At 43.1% G+C, this 26,611-nt stretch overlaps 1 protein-coding gene across 2 annotated transcripts in view; it reads right to left on the bottom strand.

Moving 5' to 3' along the window:
• LOC118390889 (long-chain-fatty-acid--CoA ligase 6-like) overlaps window positions 1-26,611 on the bottom strand; it is a 78,974-nt gene that overhangs the window by 29,071 nt on the left and 23,292 nt on the right. Inside the window, exons 2-6 of one of the 2 annotated variants that reach the window (XM_052457634.1) lie at window positions 16,604-16,680; window positions 2,711-2,931; window positions 1,970-2,087; window positions 962-1,026; window positions 171-272 (exon numbers count right to left, since the gene is read on the bottom strand). In XM_052457634.1, coding sequence (XP_052313594.1) covers window positions 171-272; window positions 962-1,026; window positions 1,970-2,087; window positions 2,711-2,914 — 489 coding nt within the window. In that variant the 5' untranslated portion in view covers window positions 2,915-2,931; window positions 16,604-16,680. Of the gene's footprint in view, window positions 1-170; window positions 273-961; window positions 1,027-1,969; window positions 2,088-2,710; window positions 2,932-13,488; window positions 13,914-16,603; window positions 16,681-26,611 lie in introns of those variants that run through there. The other variant, XM_052457633.1, reaches the window with a different exon arrangement.

Raw genomic sequence — 26,611 nt, 5'->3', positions numbered from 1 at the left:
AAAAAGCCTCTACGTGAGCAGTCGGGGCTGTTAGACTGTACATCACATCAAAACATTTGTGAATCAGTTTTGTCCCAAATGGCACCCTATTCCCTATATAGTGCATTATGTGGAGAATAGGGTGCCATTTGAGATGCACACACAGTGTCTCGCATTGATGATGACCTCACCTCTGGCCTGTTCTGTGCAAACACTCCGATGAACTGATCTGGGCTTGGCGTGCAGCCCTGGCTCAGCAGCCCCGACCCCAAGTGCTCCGCCCGGGTCGTGACCTGGAAGTGACAAATAAATAGCAGCTGAGCATATTGGGAAACGAGAAATATGAAAGAGAAACATACTATCCTCTGCTCAACTCTCATGATGTCATAGATTCAAATTTGGAGCAGAATCCTTCCAGCTGCAGCATTCCAATAAGCCTCCTAAATAAATCCCTTTCAGTAACATTGAGGAGAACATACTATTAAAGAATTCCATATACAGAAAGCTGAAAATGAGTTCCTCACTTTTGATTGTGTTTGGAAGCCAAAATCCCTACAAATGTGTGCGTAAGAAAGGCCAGTATTTCAATAGTTGTGCAGAAAGCTTCAGTGTAAATCAACTTCAAATTCAACTCTGTGTTACTACAGAGGTTTGAGTAGTAGCAGACGTCTCTCCTTGAGGTAGGGGAGACTGTAAACTGAACCTGTGGATCTGTCGAGAAACCATGTGCTACACCTCCAAATGCAATACAAACCACAAGGAGTGAGTTACACACAGAGCTATAGGTTACACTAGCCCTATGAAGGAATAGACCACACAGAGCTATAGGTTACACTAGCCCTATGAAGGAATAGACCACACAGAGCTATAGGTTACACTAGCCCTATGAAGGAATAGACCACACAGAGCCTGTATGCAAAGCAGAGAGCTGCTCTTGTGCTTCAGTGTTCTGTACCAAAGGTAGTTCAACTGTGTGCTTTACCTCTTTATAGGACAGCCATGTGTAAGGCTGGTTGGGTAGCCGGGAGCCTAAACAAGGTCCATCACCTAGAAACAATACAACAACAGGAGGAGTCAGGGAAAAAACGAAAACACAGAAACCCCCAAACGATCACATGAAAACACAGAAGTTCTTGACTGACACCTATGACCACGCATGTACAGTACATTTTGATTCCGCTATCTAATCCTTTTATTTAGTTCTCTTCGGCAATCTCTTCACTGTGTACTAACAATAACATGACAGTTGGTCCTCAGCATTGGTTTTCAGTCAGTCAGTCATTCAGCCCATTCAGAACCAGATATAGAGAGATACTATCTACTTTATATACGGTCTCGTCTGTCTGCAGTTTAACTTTCGGCCTCACACACTCATTCCCAAGCGCTCGGTCGACATGATAACCTAGATGGCACTTTTTCACTCACACAGACAGACCACACAGGCAGGGCACCATCACTTTGTCGGACCACAATGTCTATGTGTGGGTGTATTACTCAGACCACAGCGCATGTGTGTGTGCATGTACCGTATGTGACATTCTTGCAGACACTGTGGTCTGAGTAAGTGCATGTGTGTGTGCATGTGTGCACACATGCGTCTGTCTGTCTGCGACTGTGTCTGCACATGTAAGAGTATGTGTGTTTGTGTGTGTGTGTGTGTGTGTGTGTGTGTGTGTGTGTGTGTGTGTGTGTGTGTGTGTGTGTGTGTGTGTGCGTGTGCGTGTGCGTGTGCGTGTGCGTGTGTGTGTGTGTGTGTGCAGGTGTGTGTGTGTGTGTGTGTGTGTGTGTGTGTGTGTGTGTGTGTGTGTGTGTGTGTGTGTGTGTGTGTGTGTGTGTGTGTGTGTGTGTGTGTGTGCAGGTGTGCAGGTGTGTGTGTGTGCAGGTGTGTGTGTGTGTGCACGTGTGTGCGCGCGCGTGTGCGCGCGCGTGTGTGCGTGCGTGCGTGCGTGCGTGCGTGCGTGCGTGTGTGTGTGTGTGTGTGTGTACACACCGGCTATGTGGAGGCCTCTCTGGAACACCTCGTACATGGTCTTGGCATCCTCATGGTAGTGTGTCAGCAGCTTATTGGGGCTGTCCCCCAGCATGGACCTGCGAACCCCATCTTCATGCTAGAGACCGACAGGGGGAGATAGACACAATGAGGCTAGGGAACACACACACGCACACAGACACACACCAAAGTAAAAACATTACTATTTCTGAATGAGGTCCAAATATACAGTAGGGTCGATAACCAACATGTTACCCTTTATTCTCTTACTTACGTGAGGATGTGATGATGTGTGTATGAGGGTAAATGGAGTAGGTGTAACAGTGGTATTGTGTTAACACTCAGGTAAACCTCTGTGTGGTTTTATGTCTGCGTCAGCCCCCTTTGTTGTGTGCTGCCCTGGTGCCCAGAGCCTATATTCACAAATTGTCTCAGAGTGCTGGTCTAGGATCAGGTACATCCTGTATTATTCCTTATGATCTAAAAGGCTAAACTGATCCTAGATCAGCACACCTTCTCTGAGACACTTTGTGAATACGGGCCGAGGTGGAGTATCGCATCCAGAGGAGGCTGGTTTGAGGAGCTATATGAGTAACGGCTGTAATGGAATACATGGAATGGTACGAAACACATCAAACGCTTGGAAAGAACGTTTGACTTCATTCCAGCCATTACACTGAGCCAATCATCCTATAGCTCCTCCCACCAGCCTCCTCTGATCGCATCGTATCTCTGGCTTACCAGCACTTCCTCAGACTGGTGCCGGAGGTTGCAGGGAGGAGAGATGGCGCGTGGCCGTGTGGCCAGCCAGTAGGCCAGCACAGCAGTCAGAGCACCGATTCCCACCAGCGTGGAGGTGGGCAGGGAGCGGAAGAACTGGGTTAACTCATCCAGCTCAGGCAGCCGTAGACTGCTCATTAGCTCCTGGGCCTGCATCCTCTCCATCAGGGTGGAACTCAGCTCTGGGGTGGGAGAGGAGGAGGGTGGAGGGGGGAACAGAAGGGTAGAGAGGAGAGTCAGTGAAAAGGAGAGGCAGAGAGAGTCGTCCAGGTCCCGAGGCAGCAAAGCATCCCCAAACCATCACACTACCACCACCATGCTTGACCTGTGGTATACGGTTCTTACTGTGGAATGCAGTGTTCGGCCGCCAGGCATTATGGGACTCATCTGTCCATAGAACATTCTTCCAAGAGTCTTGATGATCATTCAGGTGCTTCCAGGTGCTTTTTTGGCAAACTTGAGAACTTTTTGGACGAGATTGGTCCCATTATGTGTGGCGAAGACAAAACACTGTATTCCACAGTAAGAACCTCATACCAACAGTCAAGCAAGTTTGGGGATGCTTTGCTGCCTCAGGACCTGGACAACTTGCCTTAATAGAAGGAACCATAAATTCTGCTCTGTATCATAAAAGTCTACAGGAGATTGTCAGGCCATCCGTCTGTGAGCTGTAGCTGAAGTGTAGCTGGGTCATGCAGCAGGACAATGACCCAAAACACACAATCAAGTCTACATGAAAATGGTTAAAAAGCAATACATTTGAAGTTTTGGATTAGATCTAGACCTAATCCCAATTGAGATGTTGTGGTAGGACTTGAAATATGCAGTTCATGCTTGAAACCCCACAAATGTTGCTGAGTTAATGCAGTTCTGCAAGAGTGGGCCAACATTCCTCCACAGTAATGTGAGACGGATCAACAATTCCAGGAAGCATTTGGTTTCCGTCATTGCAGCTAAAGGTTATTGAGTGTAAGGAGGCAATTACTTTGTCACACAGGGAAATTGGGTGTCATTAGTTTATTAAAAAAAATCAAATAAGTACACCTTTTTCTTGTTATTTGTAAACTCAGATTCCCTTTATCTAATATTAGGTTTTGGTTGAAGATCTGATAACATTCAGAATCAAAACTATGCAAAAATAGAGAAAATCAGAACGGGGGCAAATACTTTTTCACTGCACTTTATATGAAGTATTTATCGTATAGTGCAGCACTAGAAGTCAACTACTCCCCCCTTCTGACATCAAGGTGGCGACACGCATCTCTGCATACCAGGCAGGTATGTCAGCCTGGAAGTCAGCCCAGCTTTGATGAGCAGCAAGAGGAACTGCCCCTCCCTAACTTCAGGCTATGCTTAAAGCATGGACTTTTTGCTGACTTTGCTGAAAGGTACCTTGTTGAGGAAAAATGTACTTACTATGACTTAGGCATGCTTTTGTCCCACCTAGCTATCTTAAGATACACATTACTGAATAACACTGAATAATATACATCATTCTTTATGGTTGGTTTGTAGACGGAAATGCTGAATTTGTGTTTCTTCCCTAATGGTATGAGTCACACAGAACCACAAGCCCACAGCCAATCACTATCACTTCCTCCTCGTTCTTGCTTCACTATGCAGCAGAGAGAGACATCAGAAATGACGGTTACAGCAGCCACCATGTGAATCAACCATCTACCAGAACAGAACAGGCCGCACTTCCTCTTCTGTCACTACAAAACTGACACATTCACACGCGTAGACTCTAAATAATCTGTGAGTGTGTTTAACTACATCCCTATGGTTCACTACCATCTCTATTGAAAGGCTACAGCAAGGTTACAATGATGAGTCATGTGCAACATTATGGTAATACTATTATTGCTCATAGTGGTATGTGGTACATGGTGCTTTTTACGGCAATTTATTTGACAGACATTGCAATTCTATACCATCCTGACCTTCCTTGTTTCAGTTGCTGTGTTAGTATTAGGCTAGAACTCTGTCGCTGTCCGATATCTATCTCTGGTGGGGGGTTTTCAGCCTTGATGAGGGTGAATTATACTGCCAGGCAGTTGTGGAAAAAGTACCCAATTGTCATACTTGAGTAAAATTCTAAAAGTATTTGGTTCTAAATGTACTGAAGTATCAAAAGTAAATGTAATTGCTCAAATATACTTAAGAATCAAAAGTATAAATCATTTAAAATTCCTTATGGTAAGCAAAGCAGACGACACCATTTTCTTGTTTTTTTTATTATTTACGGCTCGACAGGGCCACGCACCAACTCTTAGACATAATTTACAAACGATGCATTTGTGTTTAGTGAGTCCGTCAGATCAGAGGCAGTAGGGATGACCAGGTGTTCTCGTGACAAGTGAACCATTTTCCTGTCCTGCTAAGCATTCAAAATGTATCGAGTACTTTTGGGTGTCAAGGAAAATGTAGGGAGTCAAAAGTTGTTTATTTTCTTTAGGAATGTAGTGGAGTAAAAGTAAAAGTTGTCAAAAAAAAAAGTTTATTTTCTTTAGGAATGTAGTGGAGTAAAAGTAAAAGTTGTCAAAAATATAAATAGTAAAGTAAAATACAGATACTCCCCAAAATATTTAAGTAAGCAGTACTTTAAAATATTTCAACTTAACCCCAAATATTTCAACTTAACCCTTTATGCCACTGCTGCCAGGTAGATCTAAGAGCAGAGGTACACCTGCCATTATACACACATACTAAGCATGAAAACCCACAGACGAACAGGAAAGGTCAGAATAAATCACAAGGATATGGATTGCCTACAATGTAAAGTGTTTACAAAAACTTGAGAGAGACTTCATAGGCCTAGTAGTGTAATGAGAGAAACATTCTGATCTAACCCTTTGTCCTATAGTAACCTGCCCCTATGCTAGGCTAGCAGAGGATCACTCACACACAGCTCAGAGCCAGCTATCTTTAGCCTGGGAAGAGTACTACTGGGCAGAGGACAGTGGAAGAGCTGCTCAGGCAACCACCACTTCCCAATCCCCCACATCGTCCTCATCAACAATAATTACCTTGATCAGATGGACCAATCACATAAGTCGTCTAACACAGCCTAATTTGGGTCATTAGGGACACAGTGAGCTCATGATATTTCTGGTTGGAGGGGTACACAGACAGAAAGATATACACTGAGTATACCAAACATTAGGAACACCAGTGGTGTAGAGTACTTAAGCCAAAATACTTTAAAGTACTACTTAAGTAGTTTTTTGAGGGGTATATGTACTTTACTTAATAATTTATACTTTTGACAACATTTACTTTTACCACTACATTCCTAAAGAAAATAATGTACTTTTTACTCCATACGTTTTCCCTGAAACCCAAAAGCACTTGTTACATTTAGAATCCTTAGCAGGACAGGAACATGGTCAAATTCATGCACATATCAAGAGAACACCTGGTCATCCCCACTGCCTCTGATCTGGCAGACTCACTAAACACAAATGCATCATTTGTAAAAGATGTCTGAGTGTGTGCTCCTGGCTACACGTACATTTTCTAAACAAGAAAATGGTGCCATCTGCTTTGCCTAACAAGGAATTTGAAATGATGTATACTTTTACTTTTGATATATATATATATATATATATATATTTTTTTTTTTTTTAAATTACATTTACTTTTAATTCTTAAGCATATTTAGAACCAAAAACTTTCAGACTTTTACTCAAGTAGATTTTTACTGGGTGACTCACTTTTACTTGAGTCATTTTCTATTAAGGTATCTACTGTATACTTTTACTCAAGTATGACAACTGGGAACTTTTTCCAGCGCTGATTTTCCTAGATGTACTGTTTCTTTCCATATGTAGGCCTACTGTGTATGTTCTGAATCCTTGGATACTGTACATGTAACCTACCGGTAGCGTAAGGGTTGGGAACAGAAGCTATTGGCTGACCACACTAACCTCAGATGCCTGAGTCCCGCCCCCTCTCTCCCCATCTGCAGAGCGTCACCAGCAATTAGGCTATTCTGCCATGAGATTATGGCCTATTAGTACAGAGACGGATGCACAGAAGTAACCCCCACCCCCCGGCTCTGACGTTTCTATTTAAAGTCACCTCTCTCTCTCTCTCTCTCTCTCTCTCTCTCTCTCTCTCTCTCTCTCTCTCTCTCTCTCTCTCTCTCTCTCTCTCTCTCTCTCTCTCTCTCTCTCTCTCTCTCTCTCTCTCTCTCTCTCTCTCTCTCTCTCTCTCTCTCTCTCTCTCTCACTCTCTCTGTCTATTTATCTCTCTCTCTCTCTCTCTCTCTCTCTCTCTCTCTCTCTCTCTCTCTCTCTCTCTCTCTCTCTCTCTCTCTCTCTCTCTCTCTCTAGCTGTGCAACCATCCAGTCATTTTATCTCAACCGTGTCACCTCCGCAAACCCACAGTCACATTAAGCCCATGTTCTATGCGTGCTGCGCACATCCACGCACTAGTGAAGACTTGCAAGGCAGTGCAGTAACCTGTCAGTCTGTCTGTCTGGGCACCCGGGCAGATCTTACTTTGCCCTCTGCAAACCTTTGATTACCTCCCACCGCTGGGAGATTATGCTCAGCAAGGGAAGCGAGGTGGGAAAAGGAGAAGCGCAATTGGCCTAGTTTGTGCCTGGCTGGCCACCGTATCACACCACCTTCAGCAGACGTTCCAGCTATTCTATCTCGCTCCCCCTCCCCTCCCTTTCTCTCTCCTCCGCCCTCCCTAAAGCCAGCAAATGATAAATATTGTATGTACCATACACACACACATGGAGACCTCAGCACAAAAACAACCACACACATGCAAGTTTAAAAGCTAACATTTGATTTTTTTTTCAATTGAACTTTTATTTAACTAGGCAGTCAGTTAAGAACAAATTCTTACTTACAATGACGGCCTACCCCGGCTAAACCCTCCACTAACCCGGATGACGCTGGGTCAATTGTTGAACTCGGGTCTGTAGTGACGCCTCTAGCACTGCGATGCAGTGCCTTAGACCGCTGTACCACTCAGGATACCAAAACAGACACGTACGTACAGTGCAGACTCAATTAAACACATTAATATACAAACATACAGGATTGAGTCATACAGTGAGCAGATCAATGAGTCATTTTAAAAGAGATGGGGGATGTCAGGCAATGGGGTTTTAGTTAATGGTCCAATGCAGTAGTTTTTATCTAAAGATCAAATTGTTTCTTGGTAACAATTAACTACCTTTACTCTAATTTTAGTTTTCAATTAAAATGGTCAAAAAGAAACAACAATAGCTTCTTAGCAAAGAGTCATTTCTCAAGCAAGAATTTAGCTATGACTGTCTTTGAGTGGTCGGAGCGGGGGAAAACTAGCTGTTATTGGCAGAGAGGTTTGGAACTCTCTTTCTTATTGGTCTATTAACTAATTGACCGCCTAGTGATGTCACCCAGGCAGGCTAAAACTCCATCCCACCAAAACAGGCTGAAAATTCAGGCCGTCTTTTCAAACTGCTCTTCACCATTTTCACAATTTCATGGTATTATTCCAACTTCATAGTGTTGAAATATATATAATACACAAGAAAATCACGTTTTTTTGAGTGCCTTTAAGACTGATCTAAAGATACCGAGTAAAGCATGCGGTGCATCAGGAGAGGACGTAACCCTTGTTCAGCACTTTCCATTTAGCCATTGCAGTCCAATAACCAACATTAAAAGCAATGGGAATGCTTGGGATGCTGGAAGATCCACACCATCCACCCTTACTCTTCATAACACTCACAACTGTCTAAGTGAGGCAACATCCATTAATACGATTAATGCGATGGATCATATGAGATTCCAGCATGTAAATATCATAGAATTTCCTCTCTTTAAACTTGGAATGCACTTACATACTGTAAACATGAACCTGTAAATGAACACCTCACATATGTACAGTAGCATAGCTACAGGGGCCAAAATCTAGCTGATAGGGTAATGGCCAAAGGTTTTATGCTTGATATTATCCACACTCTTCTCATGCAATGTTTCTAAATGACAGGGACAACACTAAACTACCACTGGTATAGTATAACGTTCACTAAATAGGCTATAGCCTAGCTAGGTTCCATGACGACGTTAAAAAGTCATTCAATGATTTACAAATGTAGTCTACAATGTTCCGAAAAATACTGCATTTTTTTGGCCAAACTTTTCAACTGAGAAGCACTCATATATACTTTCTCAGTCTGTAACTCTGTCATGGGTGGAGCATGTGGGTCATCCTCTGAATTATTAAGAGGGGGAAAATGATAGGTTTACCTGTTAGTCCATGAGCCAGGGGGGTTGGTCGGTCTCACTAGGGGTGACAATGTCTCATCTCTCCATCCCATTAATTTCTCCCATAGGAATTTGACCCAAATCACGAAACATTTCAGTATACAACAAGTTATTGCTAACTTATACCCTTTAATCATATATATTTGGAAAGATAGCTATCCATCAGACACATTTCTCTTAATGTTCAGGTCAACAGAACTTTGACCATCGGCCTCTTAGGGTACATATCAGAATGACCTGTATAAATTGCTTTAAAAAGGAAACCTGTAAATGTTTGACACGTGGTTCTGAAAGGTCATGAAATGACCTTTCAAATGATGTATAACATAACCAACGTTGGAAGCATCAGCTGCTAGAAGGTCGCCATCAACATTAGACATCAACATCAACATTATTGTGCCATCAACATTAGAATGTTGGAAACTTAGACTTAATGTAATGGGGCAGCTATGTTTTTGGATTCTAACTTTGGTGATAGAGGCACCAAATTACACACACACACACACACACACACAGCTAGACCAGGGTTTTAAAAATCTCACAGAATTCAACCCCACAGAAGCATTTTTCCAATATGGCTGCCAAACAACTCAATTGGCTCTTATTGGACAATTTCGCATGGCCATGTCTGTATGAAATATAATTGTAGTATTCCCAATTATATCTTAAAGGCCCAGTGCAGTCCAAAATGGGATTTTCCTGTGTTTTATATATATTTCCATACTATGAGATTGGAATAATATTGTGAAAATGTTATTTTATTGTAAGAGATGTTTGAAAAGACCGCCTGCAATTTCAGCCTGTTTTGTTGGGATGGAGTTTTGGCCTTCCATTGTGACATCACCATGCGATACATTTGTTAATAGACCAACAAGAAAGAGAGTTCCAAACCTCTCTGCCAATAACAGCTCATTTTCAGTTTCCCCTCTCCACTCAGACCACTCCCAGACAGTCATAGCAAAGTTTCTGCTTGAGAAATTGCCCTTTGCTAAGAAGTAAAATGTTTTCTTATTGACCGTTTTAATCTAAAACAATCACATTAAGGTACTTAAATGTCACCAAGAAATTATTTGATATGGTGATTAAAAGGGATACATTTGACCTTTAAAGTGTTCATAGTGATGTAGAATACACACCCAAATGAGCCATGTGTGTCAGATCTATAAAGAAGTGTAACTATTCACAGAATTGCGTTACGAATGTGCCCAAAAGCTGTCCCAATCGCTCATTTCTGAAGGTGTTATGATCAAGAATTGCAATATTTCATCTTCGTGCATGTGAAATGGATATATACGTGTGAATAGTCATGGAAGTCAGCGGATTAAAATGATATAAATGTTATCGTATTAACTGTTTTCATAAAACTGAGGACGCATATGTAACAGTATACTTTTAAACCGTCCTCTCGCCCATACCCGGGCGCGAACCAGGGACCCTCTGCACACATCAACAACAGTCATCCACGAAGCATCGTTACCCATCGCTCCACAAGAGCCGCGGCCCTTGTAGAGCAAGGGGAACTACTACTTCAAGGTCTCAGAGCAAGTGACGTAACCGATTGAAACGCTATTTAGCGCACACCGCTAACTAAGCTAGCCGTTTCACATCCGTTACACTCACCCCCCTTTTGACCTTCCTCCTTTTTTTCCACAGCAACCAGTAATCCGGGTCAACAGCATCAATGTAACAGTATACTTTTAAACCGTCCCCTCGCCCATACCCGGACGCGAACCAGGGACCTTCTGCACACAACGACAACAGTCACCCTCGAAGCATCGTTACCCATCGCTCCACAAAAGCCGCGGCCCTTGCAGAGCAAGGGGAACTACTACTTCAAGGTCTCAGAGCAAGTGACGTAACCGATTGAAACGCTATTTAACGCACACCGCTAACTAAGCTAGCCGTTTCACATCCGTTACACATACATTAACAATGAAATATTCTACAGGAACGCCAATGAGTTTTCGCTTGACGATGAAAACAGCAAACCATTCCACAGAGTTCATCTAAATGAAGATGTATTCTTACTATAGAGCCATAGCAGATTGGTCTGTTACTAGAATACTAAACGTAATATAATTGGCCTGAAAAGCGCCAAAATGTGATTTTACGACAATATAATGGAATGTCATGGGCAGGTTTATAGTCCTCATAATGAAAACCGCTACAAGGATAACATTGTATATCGTTTTTATCAGTCACATCAATGACTATTCACATGTAGATATCCATTTTACATTTGAAAGTGACATATTGCAATTACTGATCATAACATCTTCCAAAATCAGCGATTTGGACAGTTTGTGTTAACACAATTATATCTGGCACACCTGGCTCATTTGGATGTGTATTTTACATTACTATGAACATTTTAAGATATTTTGGGGCATACTACAATTATATTTCATTCAGGTATGGTCATGCAGAATTGTCCAATAAGATCCCATTGAGTCGTTTGGTGGCCATATTGGAAAAAAAGTTTATGTAGGGTTAGTGTGTGTGTGTGTGTGTGTGTGTGTGTGTGTGTGTGTGTGTGTGTGTGTGTGTGTGTGTGTGTGTGTGTGTGTGTGTGTGTGTGTGTGTGTGTGTGTGTGTGTGTGTGTGTGTGTGTGTGTGTGTGTGTGTGTGTGTTGTGTGTGTGTATCTGTGCAACATGCCTCTATCTATCACATGGAATTCTATGGCCAAGCTTCCAACATTCTCATTTCAATGGCACAATATGGGCTATTTAAACAACAGTTGTATCTGGTGCTTTTTATCATTTGAAAGGTAATTTCATGATCTTTCAGAACCACTTGCCAAAAAAAGTTTCAAATGTGTCAGGGTTTCCTTTGTAAAGCAATTTGTACAGGTCATTCTGAAATGTACCCTAGAGGTCAAAGGTCAGAGTTCTGTTGACCTGAACATTCCCTGAAAATGTGTCTGATGGATAGCTGTGAATCTAAGCTTTCCGATGATGTATTTATTAAAGGGTATAACTGAGCAATAACTTGTTGTATATTGACCCTGTTTGTCAAAGGGTAAAATCCCTATGGGGAAAATTAATAGGATGGAGGGATGAAAGAAAGAGTGATAACACGGAGAAAGCTGCTATTGCACATTTTCCAACTCTAGGGACATAGACCTTCAAAAAAGTTACTATGAGACATCGTCGACCTAAGTGAGCACAATAGACCAAATCCGGGGGGTTTGGCTCATGGAGTATGTTTAGTAGCCTACCTCAGATGTTAAAACAATGCATTACGCATGACGATGACTTTTGACAGCGCACAATGGCTGTAAAGCAAATGTTGACAACACAACCGTTTAACGGGCCCTAGGCTACTGTATCTTTTGCAGTCGAGGTTACTATAGATCAAACATGCTGATATGTGGAATATGTGCCTAATGTTGATTAATATAAAACGTTTTTTACATTTTCCCATTTTCCCCCACACCCCTGACTGGCGGAATAAAATAGTGTTCTACAGAGCCTTACCCAAGAAACTGCTAATACGCTCGAGCTGGCTGCAGTGATTCAGGACCCCTCACCCCTGGACAGCTCCTACCAATCAGACATGCCCTCTTCAACGCGTGAAATCGCACGTCACACTACCCACTATGGCGTGGGTAGATTCTGAAGACATCCATCAGCAACCACTATGCCACGTTGCTATATAGGCAATTGTTTAGCAAAATGTATATTTTTGTTGATCTAGCTAGCTACGTGTTATCCGGCTGTCTGAGAATAGCCTACATTTACGCTGATGCATGTTAGCAGCTGTCACTGAGCCATTGGCAAGCGATATACAGTTGCTAAATGGTTGAGAGATTAGCTTTTTCATTTACGTGTTTCCGGTTTAGGCATATACCCAACAGTATCTTGCACGACCTTAATAACCTGCAGACACGAATTTCTCACACTGAAGCCCGTCATGTGGAATAATTTAGCATACAAATACCGGAAATGTAAATAACTCGCTGAAACACAAAATATATATATGTTCAGAAAAAAACTCGACCCAGTTGTCCTATACACATTGGTTATTGCATTATGTTGCGCTATGCGCTTTCCGAAGCTATGCCATATGCCTGTAATTACAAGGCCCGTTTAGAATAAAATCGTTATTCCGTGAAAATGTCTCAACAACTGGTTATTATTATAAGTTACATCAAATAGGTTATACTATAATTGTGCACTAACTGTCAGGCCGTCAGATACGCACATACAGATAACCTTTCCCAGCTCATTCCGTGTAGGCCGGACGCGAATAAATGTATCCTGAAAATGTATCATCCAGGCCGCTCTATAGGCTATTCTAAATATGGAAGCGGCACCTGTAAAAAAAAACGCATCCTATTCTATATGAATTCTAAATCAATAACATAACATGTCTCACAATTTCAGAGAGGCTGCGCCCATACAATACATGGCACTTGCTATTCTATGGTAAGCACAACGAATGAAAATATTTGAAACTCACCTAATATTATCCAGACAGACCCAGAGACCAGAACGAAGGAAAGCATGTCTTTCTCATTGAGTTTGCGGTCGCAGCACACGGCCCGGTGCAAGAGCCTAAAACTGCAGCATCGACTGCAGTAACTCGCCGACAATCTGGGAGATTATAACAATCACGGAGTAATAGCCTACTAGTCTATTTACTGCTAGCCAGTCAATTCAGATTGAAACGTCCAACCGGTTACAACCTATGCTATACCTATTTGCATTGGAGTACATACATAGCTATAGGTGCGCACGAGATAGAAAAAAATGCATCCTCAAATATGAACGAATATAGCCTACCATCCCCCCTGGACTATGTATTTTATTTCACCTCTAGGCGCTTCCCTGCGCAGCGGAGTACCGACTGAAATGAAAGCGTTTCACCGACGTCGCAAGTGAGATGCGCGGAGAGTAAGGTTACGCAGAGATAACTGTACTGGGTGACGTGCACTATTAGGATACAGCGATATTATACTGTCTCGATTTATTTTTCTTTTGTTTTTGATTCTATACAGACAAATACATTTCAATTACCAACATGCATGACAGCATAGATGCTGAGTATAAATGAGTTAACAGATCAAACGTATGTTGAATAATGGTACAGGATTAGGTTAGATTTGTGGATTCGTACATTTAAATAACGTTGATAATGCATGATGTTCGATCATAGTTCTATGTAGTCTCTGTCCTGTCATATAATAGCTCTACATACCGGCATTTTATTATCAGGGAATGCACAGTTGAAGTCAGAAGTTTACATACACCTTAGCCAAATACATTTAAACTCAGTTTTTCCACAATTCCCGACATTCAATCATCCAAGTAAACATTCCCTTTCAGTTAGGATCACCACTTTATTTTAAGAATGTGAAATGTCAGAATAGTAGTAGAGAGAATGATTTATTTAAGCTTTTATTTCTTTCATCACATTCCCAGTGGGCCAAAAGTTTACATACACTCAATTAGTATTTGGTAGCATTGCCTTTAAATTGTCTAACTTGGGTCAAAAGTTTTGGGTAGCCTTCCACAAGCTTCCCACAATAAGTTGGGTGAATTTTGGCCCAATCCTCCTGAAAGAGCTGGTTTTTGTTGGCCTCATTGCTCGCACACACTTTTTCAGTTCTGTCCACAACTTTTCTATGGAATTGAGGCCAGGGCTTTGTGATGGCCACTCCAATACCTTGACTTTGTTGTCCTTAAGCCATTTTGCCACAACTTTGGAAGTATGCTTGTGGTCATTGTCCATTTGGAAGACCCATTAGCGACCAAGCTTTAACTTCCTGACTAATGTCTTGAGATGTTGCTTCAATATATCCAGATAATTTTCCTACCTCATGATGTCATCTGTTTTGTGAAGTGCACCAGTCCCTCCTGCAGCAAAGCACCCCCACAACATGATGCTGCCACCCCGATGCTTCATGGTTGGGATGGTGTTATTCAGCTTGCAAGCATCCCCCTTTTTCCTCCAAACATAACGATGGTCATTATGGCCAAACAGTTCTATTTTTGTTTCACCAGACCAGAGGACATTTCTCCAAAAAGTACAATCTTTGTACCCATGTGTAGTTGCAAACCATAGTCGGTTTCGGAGCAGTGGCTTCTTCCTTGCTGAGCAGCCTTTCAGGTTATGTCGATATAGGACTCGTTTTACTGTGGATATAGATACTTTTGTACCTGTTTCCTCCAGCATCTTCACAAGGTCCTTTGCTGTTGTTCTGGGATTGATTTGCACTTTCACACCAAAGTACGTTCATCTCTAGGAGACAGAATGCGTCTCATTCCTGACCAGTATGACGGCTGCATGGTCCTATGGTGTTTATACTTGCATACTATTGTTTGTACAGATGAATGTGGTACCTTCAGGCGTTTGGAAATTGCTCACAAGGATGAACCAGACTTGTGTCTACAATTTTTTCTGAGGTTTTGGCTGATTTCTTTTGATTTTCCCATGATGTCAAGCAAAGAGGCACTGAGTTTATATATAATATAATATAATAATATAATAATAATATAATAATAATAATATAATAATATAATAATAATATAATAATAATATATGCCATTTAGCAGACGCTTTTATCCAAAGCGACTTACAGTCATGTGTGCATACATTCTACGTATGGGTGGTCCCAGGAATCGAACCCACTACCCTGGCATTACAAGCGCCATGCTCTACCAACTGAGCTACAGAAGGACCACAAGGTAGGCATTGAAATACATCCACAGGTACACCTCCAATTGACTCAAATATTGTCAATTAGCCTATCAGAAACTTCTAAAGCCTTTACTGGAATTTTCCAAGCTGTTTAAAGGCACACAGTCAATTTACTGTATGTAAACTTCTGACCCACTGGACTTGTGATACAGTGAATTATAAGTGAAATAATATGTCTGTAAACAACTGTTGGAAAAATGACTTGTGTCATTCATAAAGTAGATGTCCTAACCGACTTGCCAAAACTATAGTTTGTTAACAAGAAATGTGTGGAGTGGTTGAAAAATGAGTTTTAATGACTCCAACCTAAGTGTATGGAAACTTCCAACTTCAACTGTATATCGTAAACCTACAGTATATAGGCTATGCGAGTTACAGTGGATTCTGGAGTTGGGTTTAGTACATTTCAGTGGATCTCAATGTGGGGAATGTTTGTGTTCTGCTGATTCAAATTTTCCCAAGAGGGAGATGGGTTGGAGATACACTCCTCACGTGACATGACACATCACCTTGAAAATGGCTCCCTCCTAAGCAAGCATTCCTGCTGCTGCAACCATAATATTTGCATGATCATTTAAAAGGACATACAGAGATCATTTTAGATTTCTGGTTTGTCACACATACAGTATATCATATTGCACCTTAAAATGTCAAGCCTACTGCAGCATATTTTATGCAACTGTTAATCTGGAGTCTGGACACATCTTGATTAGCCCTAGCCTACACATGTCCCCTTTGTATTTTTTTCTGAAACATTTTGAGCAGCCTAAAACACTTCCTGGAGGCAGTCTCCCGAGGGAGCCAGGGAGGGGGAGGAGTGCATGACAAATTAGGCCTAATTGTGTTATTGTGATGCCTGCATCACGTGACTGACCTTATCAAGTGGGTCATTGTCAGGACCTCCCATCTGTCACTTCCTGTCCTGCCACCAGTCACATCTTCCTCCTCCTGCTGCAGAAAAGACAAACATGGCCACATTAAACATGTTAAACAGAGGCAGGCAGTCAGGGGCGTATTCATTACGTCGATTATGTTGCGAAACGTTTCTTAAAGTGAAGCAAACGTAACTAAACGGGGAGGGATCTACCTGAATTTGTTGCAAAACTCTTGTTTTGCAACTGTTTGGCTAATGATTACACCCCAGATCACACAGGTGGATACTGCTTGCATCCCAAATGGCACCCTATTCCCTTTATAGTGCACTACTCTCCATATGGCTGGTATACAGTAATGCACTATATAGGGAATTTGGAATGCACCCACAGACTGAGGAGAGAATTCAGGGAGGTCATGCAAGAGTTGCAAGAGACAAAAACCTACTGATGGACAATAGGGATTTCATCGCATGATTGCAATGCCCCTTGCATAGATGTTAGGGTACACAACACACACATGGAATTAAGTGATAAGAGAGTGAAAGGGATATTTCCTTCAAAAGATGACATGTGTCTTGTACTACAAAGACAGCATGCCCCCCCCGAAGCTTGTTCTGTCCATGTGATTTCAAAGCTCCACACATAAAACATCTTCCCATACAATATTCCTCTTCCTCCTCCCCTATCTCCCATGTCCATAAAGAATGTCAGGTTATCTATTGCATCTTCAGGCCTGCCTATCTCACCACTCAACATGTATATGGAGAGGGATGTGGCCATGGTGGAAGGGGGAGAGTTGAGGGAGAGAGAGAGGAAAAGGAGGAAGTGGAGAACTGTTGCAGAGCAGCTGTTAAAGGGGGGCAGGGCCGCCACCATGAATTATCAGCAGTGGCTTTGATTTGATCCAAAGTCACAGAGCTGTCAAAGCAGATTTGTATTTATTTAAACTTTATTTTTTATCAGGGAGTCATACTGAGACCAAGGTCTCTTTTACAGATGAGCCCTGAATGACAGAAATGACAGAAAATACATGCAGCAAAATATAAATACAAAATGCAAGTAGAAAGAACAACCTGGTCATAAAAAACAAACACATTCATCAGTAAAAGGTTCTCGTTAAAAGGCACCAACATATCAAATGTTGTTCCACAAATAAGATGCAAGACTTACCTTACTTCGTGGAGACCAAAAACAGTTCCAGAGTTAACCATCCTTGAGACCGGGTGTGGTCTAAAGTTTAGTAAAGATGTTAGGTACAGTGGGACTTTGTGTAAAAGGACTTAATAAATGAAAACATTAGCACTGTATCAACCTACGTGACATCAGAGAGGGACAACCCACTTTCTGACAGAGAATGCAGTGACGATACAAGAATGGTCTCCTGCAATAAAGCGCAGTGCGCAGTGATAAACTACATCTAACGGCTTTAATGAAGTGGCAGCTGCATTCATATCGATGATGTCGCCACAGTCTAGGACCAATAGGAATGTCAACTGAATAATCTGTCCTTAAGCTGTTCTTGTCTATTAATGTTCTGTATTATGTCATGTTCCATGTTCTGTGTGGACCCCAGGAAGAGTAGCTGCTGCTTGGGGATCCTAATAAAATACCAAATCTGCTTTCTACTATTTAACGAGAGGCAGGACCTACTTCTATAGAAGAAGCACATTTTTATTCTCACCTTTACTAACTCATCAATATGCTTTTTTTAAATACAGCTTTTCATCTATCCAGATACCCAGATATTTGTAAGCAGGGACATGATCAATATGGACGTTACATACGTTTAAATCATCAGAGTTATTTTTATGCACTCTAGTGAACAGCATATACTTAGTTGTACCTGCATTCAATACTAATTTCAGGCCAATACAGTTTTTCTGTTATGCTATGAAGGCAGACTGTAATTCAGATAGAGCCTGGTCAACCGGCGGGATAATTGTCAGGCTTGCTCCCGCTTCCCCTCTCTCGTGCTCGAGGACGCCAGGCTGTTCATCATTACACACACCTGTCACCATCATTACGCGCATAAGCACTCATTGGACTCACCTGGACTTCTTCACTTTGTTTGACCTTCCCCTACATATCTGTCTGTTCCTCAGGTGGTTCCCCGTGTCAGCATTATTGTTATCATATCATTTTGTTCCCCCCGTCTAGACGCTGTTCTTTTTTTGTGTGATGTCCGTTCTCCATTAAATGTTCACTCCCTGTACTTGCTTCTCGTCTCCAGCACCAGTCCTTACCGTAATAGAATACACAACAGTACCATCAGCATACAAGTGCAGGTTACAGTTTTTTTTTTACAGACAAGTCGATATTGTTGATGTAAACAGTAAAAAGTACAGGACCCAGAATCGACCTCTGCGGGACACCTTTCATAATATCCAGGAAACCTGATTTAACACCATCAGCAGATACACATCGAGTTATATCTGTCAAGTAATTTGTAAATCAGTTACAGCCCGGTCTAAGCCAATTGAGGAAAGCCTCTGAATTAGAGGTCCGTGATCAACAGTATTGAAAGTCAAGGACGGGATAATGAAAGGGTATGCCTTTTATCTATACAGTTAATCACATCATTTATAACTAGGGATGCAGCAGACATAGTGCCTGGTCTAAAATCTGACTGATGTACATTTAGAATACATTTCAAAGATAAGAAAGATCTTAGCTGAGAATTGATTAAGGATTGTAACATTTTAGCCAGATGAGAAAGTTTAGAAATAGCATGATAATGATTTAGGTCAGAAGAGTCACCACCTTTGTGAAGGGAGAGTACATGGGCAGATTTCCAAACCTTAGGGATAGTACCAGATATAATCGTCAGGTTAAAAATATGGGTTAATGATTCAGCAATCAGGGGGGCAGAGAGCTGCAGCAAAAATGGATCAAGCATATCAGTCCCAGCGTATTTTTATTTATATCAATCTTAAGCAAGGCATCTTGTACAATACAGACGTCAATTATTGAAATTAAATGTAAATAGAAGTTGACGTTGAGTCAGCTCAAGGCTGGCAGAGGAAATATCAGTCGAATGACTGACCAGGGTCAATTAAACCACAGTTTCTCTCAAATAAAAAGCCTCCCGGGATAAAATGATGATTAAAATGATCACTTATTGCATTATTTTAAGTTATGATGCCAGAGTCAGACAGAACTTGCTTAGACAGAGAAGAAGAGGAATTTGCACACTTCAGTCAATTTAGAAGGATCACCAGCAGAGTCAGAGATATACAGTGGGGAGAACAAGTATTTGATACACTGCTGATTTTGCAGGTTTTTCCTACTTACAAAGCATGTAAGCAGTCCCTCGACTTCTTGGCACTGACGGAAACATGGATCACCACAGATAACACTGCTACTCCTACTGCTCTCTCTTCGTCCGCCCACGTGTTCTCGCACACCCCGAGAGCTTCTGGTCAGCGGGGTGGTGGCACCGGGATCCTCATCTCTCCCAAGTGGTCATTCTCTCTTTCTCCCCTTACCCATCTGTCTATCGCCTCCTTTGAATTTCATGCTGTCACAGTTACCAGCCCTTTCAAGCTTAACATCCTTATCATTTATCGCCCTCCAGGTCCCCTCGGAGAGTTCATCAATGAGCTTGATGTCTTGATAAGCTCCTTTCCTGAGGACGGCTCACCTCTCACAGTTCTGGGCGACTTTAACCTCCCCACGTCTACCTTTGACTCATTCCTCTCTGCCTCCTTCTTTCCACTCCTTTCCTCTTTTGACCTCACCCTCTCACCTTCCCCCTACTCACAAGGCAGGCAATACGCTCGACCTCATCTTTACTAGATGCTGTTCTTCCACTAACCTCATTGCAACTCCCCTCCAAGTCTCCGACCACTACCTTGTATCCTTTTCCCTCTCGCTCTCATCCAACACTTCCCACACTGCCCCTACTCGGATGGTATCGCGCCGTCCCAACCTTCGCTCTCTCTCCCCGCTACTCTCTCCTCTTCCATCCTATCATCTCTTCCCTCTGCTCAAACCTTCTCCAACCTATCTCCTGATTCTGCCTCCTCAACCCTCCTCTCCTCCCTTTCTGCATCCTTTGACTCTCTATGTCCCCTATCTTCCAGGCCGGCTCGGTCCTCCCCTCCCGCTCCGTGGCTCGACGACTCATTGCGAGCTCACAGAACAGGGCTCCGGGCAGCCGAGCGGAAATGGAGGAAAACTCGCCTCCCTGCGGACCTGGCATCCTTTCGCTCCCTCCTCTCTACATTTTCCTCCTCTGTCTCTGCTGCTAAAGCCACTTTCTACCACTCAAAATTCCAAGCATCTGCCTCTAACCCTAGGAAGCTCTTTGCCACCTTCTCCTCCCTCCTGAATCCTCCTCCCTCCTGAATCCTCCTCCCCCTCCCCCCTCCTCCCTCTCTGCAGATGACTTCGTCAACCATTTTGAAAAGAAGGTCGACGACATCCGATCCTCGTTTGCTAAGTCAAACGACACCGCTGGTTCTGCTCACACTGCCCTACCCTGTGCTCTGACATCTTTCTCCCCTCTCTCTCCAGATGAAATCTCGCGTCTTGTGACGGCCGGCCGCCCAACAACCTGCCCGCTCGACCCTATCCCCTCCTCTCTTCTCCAGACCATTTCCGGAGACCTTCTCCCTTACCTCACCTCGCTCATCAACTCATCCCTGACCGCTGGCTACGTCCCTTCCGTCTTCAAGAGAGCGAGAGTTGCACCCCTTCTGAAAAAATCTACACTCGATCCCTCCAATGTCAACAACTACAGGACCAGTATCCCTTCTTTCTTTTCTCTCCAAAACTCTTGAACGTGCCGTCCTTGGCCAGCTCTCCCGCTATCTCTCTCAGAATGACCTTCTTGATCCAAATCAGTCAGGTTTCAAGACTAGTCATTCAACTGAGACTGCTCTTCTCTGTATCACGGAGGCGCTCCGCACTGCTAAAGCTAACTCTCTGTCCTCTGCTCTCATCCTTCTAGACCTATCGGCTGCCTTCGATACTGTGAACCATCAGATCCTCCTCTCCACCCTCTCCGAGTTGGGCATCTCCGGCGCGGCCCACGCTTGGATTGCGTCCTACCTGACAGGTCGCTCCTACCAGGTGGCGTGGCGAGAATCTGTCTCCTCACCACGCGCTCTCACCACTGGTGTCCCCCAGGGCTCTGTTCTAGGCCCTCTCCTATTCTCGCTATACACCAAGTCACTTGGCTCTGTCATAACCTCACATGGTCTCTCCTATCATTGCTATGCAGACGACACACAATTCATCTTCTCCTTTCCCCCTTCTGATGACCAGGTGGCGAATCGCATCTCTGCATGTCTGGCAGACATATCAGTGTGGATGACGGATCACCACCTCAAGCTGAACCTCGGCAAGACGGAGCTGCTCTTCCTCCCGGGAAGGACTGCCCGTTCCATGATCTCGCAATCACGGTTGACAACTCCATTGTGTCCTCCTCCCAGAGCGCTAAGAACCTTGGCGTGATCCTGGACAACACCCTGTCGTTCTCAACTAACATCAAGGCGGTGGCCCGTTCCTGTAGGTTCATGCTCTACAACATCCGCAGAGTACGACCCTGCCTCACACAGGAAGCGGCGCAGGTCCTAATCCAGGCACTTGTCATCTCCCGTCTGGATTACTGCAACTCGCTGTTGGCTGGGCTCCCTGCCTGTGCCATTAAACCCCTACAACTCATCCAGAACGCCGCAGCCCGTCTGGTGTTCAACCTTCCCAAGTTCTCTCACGTCACCCCGCTCCTCCACTCTCTCCACTGGCTTCCAGTTGAAGCTCGCATCCGCTACAAGACCATGGTGCTTGCCTACGGAGCTGTGAGGGGAACGGCACCTCAGTACCTCCAGGCTCTGATCAGGCCCTACACCCAAACAAGGGCACTGCGTTCATCCACCTCTGGCCTGCTCGCCTCCCTACCACTGAGGAAGTACAGTTCCCGCTCAGCCCAGTCAAAACTGTTCGCTGCTCTGGCTCCCCAATGGTGGAACACACTCCCTCACGACGCCAGGACAGCGGAGTCAATCACCACCTTCCGGAGACACCTGAAACCCCACCTCTTTAAGAAATACCTAGGATAGGATAAAGTAATCCTTCTCACCCCCCTTAAAAGATTTAGATGCACTATTGTAAAGTGGCTGTTCCACTGGATGTCATAAGGTGAATGCACCAATTTGTAAGTCGCTCTGGATAAGAGCGTCTGCTAAATGACTTAAATGTAATGTAAATGTATATGTAGAGGTCTGTCATTTTTATCATAGGTACACTTCAACTGTGAGAGACGGAATCTAAAGCAAAAATCCAGAAAATCACATTGTATGATTTTTAAGTAATTCATTTGCATTTGATTGCATGACATAAGTATTTGATCACCTACCAACCAGTAAGAATTCCGGCTCTCACAGACCTGTTAGTTTTAAGGTAAGCAAACCCTCGGCCCAGATCTTCATCCGCCGCTGTCGTCATACCTGGAAGAGGGCCCGGTTGGCTCTTCTCAAGACCACCACCAAGTATCGACGACAGGCGGACCGCCACCGGACCCCGGCTCCCCGTTGTCGCCTGTCCACTCGGCATCTGCCCCTCCGGGTAGATGCCCGCAAACTTATCCCCCTGTTTTATCGTCCCTTTCCCATCTCAAAGATCCGTAGGGCTAAGGATCTTATGCTGTTTGTCTTCTGTTGCCCCGTACCCTCCGTATACATCCCACTTTTCATGTGTCTAAGATTAAACCGATGTCTCACAGCCCTTTGTCTCCTGTTTCCTGACCCCGAGCCTGCCTGCCGTCCTGTACCTGCTTGATTCTGACCCGATCACGAACCTCTGTCTGCCCTCGACTTGCCCTTTTCCTGCCCTGTGTTTATAAAAACATCATCTGTGAACGTTACTCTCTGCCTCCCGTGTCTGCATCTGGCTCATATCCTGAGTTGTGATGTAATTAAATCAATGAATGAGGAGTTGCCAGGGTTTTTCATATTTAGCTATGTGGGTTTTGAGATCAGTTGAGTTAGTTTAAAATCAATGCATATACTCTTAAATTGATTTGAGGCCAATGATAGCCAATCCAGATTCAAATCCCCTAAAGTGACCAACTCCGAGGACAGAAAAGGTGTTACACATTTGGAAATAGCACCAATAACATCCATCATGGCAGCAGGGGGTAGGTAAATCCCAGCAATAAATAAATGTATATTCTGGTTTATGGACACATTTTACAACCAAGAGCTAACATTTATCGGGTACTCAAAAATGCAAAGATTTGGATGCCGTCAAAAGTTTGGAAACACCTACTCATTCAAGGGATTTTCTTAATTTTTATATTTTCTACATTGTAGAATAATAGTGAAGAGATCAAAACTATGAAATAACACATAAGGAATCATGTAGTAACCAAACAAGTGTTAAACAAACCGATATATACTTGAGATTCTTCAAAAAGTAGCCACTCTTTGGCTTGATGACAGATTTGCACACTCATGGCATTCTCTCAACCAGCTTCATGAGGTAGTCACTTTCGAATGCATTTCAATGAACAGATGTGACTTGTTAAAAGTTATTTTGTGGAATGTCTTTCCTTCTTAAATGTGTTTGAACCAATCAGTTGTGTTGTAACAAGGTAGGGGTTGTAATGTATACAGAAAATAGCCCTATTTACCACAGCATTCTGCAGTGATACGCCATCCCAACTGGTTTGAGCTAAGTGGGACCATCATTTGTTTTTCAACAGGACAATGACCCAAAACACACCTCCAGGCTGTGTAAGGGCTATTTGACCAAGGACAGTGATGGAGTGTTGCATCAGATGACCTGGCCTCCACAATCACCCCACTTCAACCCAATTGAGATGGTTTGGGATGCTATGACCGCAGAGTGAAGGAAAAGCAGCCAGAAAATGCTCAGCATATGTGGGAGCTCCTTCAAGACTGCTGGAAAAGCATTCCAGGTGAAGCTGGTTGAGAGAATGCCAAGAGTGTGCAAAGCTGTCATCAAGGCAAAGGTGGCTACTTTGAAGAATAAAAAATATATTTTGATTTGTTTAACACTTTTGTGCTATTTCATAGTTTTCATGTCTTCACTAATATTATACAATGTAGAAAAGAGTAAAAATAAAGAAAACCCTTGAATGAGTAGGTGTGTCCATTTTGAAACAATAGTTTGCGCATTTAGGTGCATTAGCGTAAGCCCCCAGCTCAGTCCCATAAGAGCTAACAGGCATAGGGTTATCTGCAGCTATTTGTTGAGTGAACTGGGACTTTGCCAAGGTCCCTGGTCAACCACATGAGAGCAGAGCAGACTGAACACTTTACAGACCTCCCTCAAGTCGCTGGATGCAGTGGCTAGTGCGGGAACTGGGAGAGCAGTGTTGGCAGATTTCAGTCCACCCTGATGAAGCACCTGCCAAATGAGTGGAGCTGCTGCAGGTGATCAGAGTGGCTGCCAATTCTTCATTCTGGGTGTGCCCAGGAGGCCTTGGTGTAGCTCTTGTTGCATGGTTGGGTCTACCATAGTCTGCAGGAGTGTCCCAGGCCTGTCCTGGTGATGGGAGTAGGGAGGCTAACCAAAACTAACCAGCAACATCGTTTAAGGTGGGGACTGACTCTTTGCACAGGTATACATTGTTTTAAAGACAGTTCAGGCTGAAGATGGGCTGGTGGGCCAGGTGTAGATTTGGGCATATCACACCGTCTGAGACAGGCTGGCATTGACCCTCTGGATGGTGTCAGGGTGAACATCTCTGGAGCAGGGTAGATATTACTTATTTTTTTTTGTCCTCCACTGAAGACTGCCAGACAGGCAGGACAGACAGACAGGGACAATACAGTATATGTACTCACTCTAGTAGTATGACCTCTGTAGGAAGAGCTTTAGATGCCCATTTGAGGGAATTTCTCCTTGCAAACAGACTATTTATTATTCTCAGTTCCTTCATCTCCAAAGCATGGCATGGAGGCTACTTTTTCCTCATCAGTTTAACATTCCGACATTTATTATATTATACATCTGATCTGTTCAGACATGTAATGTGAGTTTTTGGTTTATAAAGACCCAGGGGCGTCAGTGTAGATTTCTGATACATATTCTGTGACTGATTTAAAAGTCAGTCACTTTAAAAAAAAAACAACATTTTGAAGCATTTAAGTAATCAAAATAAGCACACAAAGAACAAAAAACCTTAATAATTCATAAAGGTCATGTTAACTGACTGGTGTTATTTCATAGAACAAAAAATATCAAATATAAGTCTGTGTTGACCTCAGACCATACATTCGGTGTTTATTACCAAACCCTACTCTTTCCCCATTAATTTCCCCCATTGGAATGGCTGAAGGAACCAGAGGTGTTCATTTCCGATTTTTCGGACTACAAGCTGGCGAGCTCTATAGACATACTGGACGTTCGCAAGGCCTTTAAACGAATCAACCAAAAATTGTATTCATGCATTATATGCTCATGCCCTCAAAAGAGTTGCAATTAAAGACGTGAAGAAGTTTGCTGTCTATATTTGCTCTTCAGACAGATTTGTGGTGAGTTGCAATTTGAGAAGTAGTGAAATGAAAGCACTATACAAATGCAAGGGATGTCTTACAAAGCATCCAGGTTGGGATTTAGCAACCATGTAAAACATATTGAAGTACTAGGCTACCCATTGCATGTGAGAAGCCTCCTGGATAACATATACCAAATAGTTAATTATACACACATTGGGTTGGTGATAATGCAAATGATTTGTATAAAGGACAAATAATATTGACCACCATTAAAAGAGAGATATCATTTTATTCTATTGGGAAAACCCTGGGCTTTTTTAACGGAGCAAAAACTCCGCAGCAGGAAAATACCCTGCTTTTCCTCATTGGACTGGGACACACCCACACACTGTATTACACAACTCCCCCGCGCGTTCCGAGCTCAAACACAACAGTAATTTTATGGAAAAGACGGGTGACGTGTTCCTGCTTGACGAAGGGTTTCCTGACGGATTAACCTCTGCACTGTAAATCAGAACACTGTTAAATACGCGTTTCTGT

The sequence above is a fragment of the Oncorhynchus keta genome, chromosome 12 (assembly GCF_023373465.1).
Source record: "Oncorhynchus keta strain PuntledgeMale-10-30-2019 chromosome 12, Oket_V2, whole genome shotgun sequence".
In the NCBI taxonomy this organism is placed as follows: Eukaryota; Metazoa; Chordata; class Actinopteri; order Salmoniformes; family Salmonidae; genus Oncorhynchus; species Oncorhynchus keta.
The sequence above is the reverse complement of the archived record's forward strand: the minus strand, read 5'-3'. Positions and strand labels throughout refer to the sequence as shown.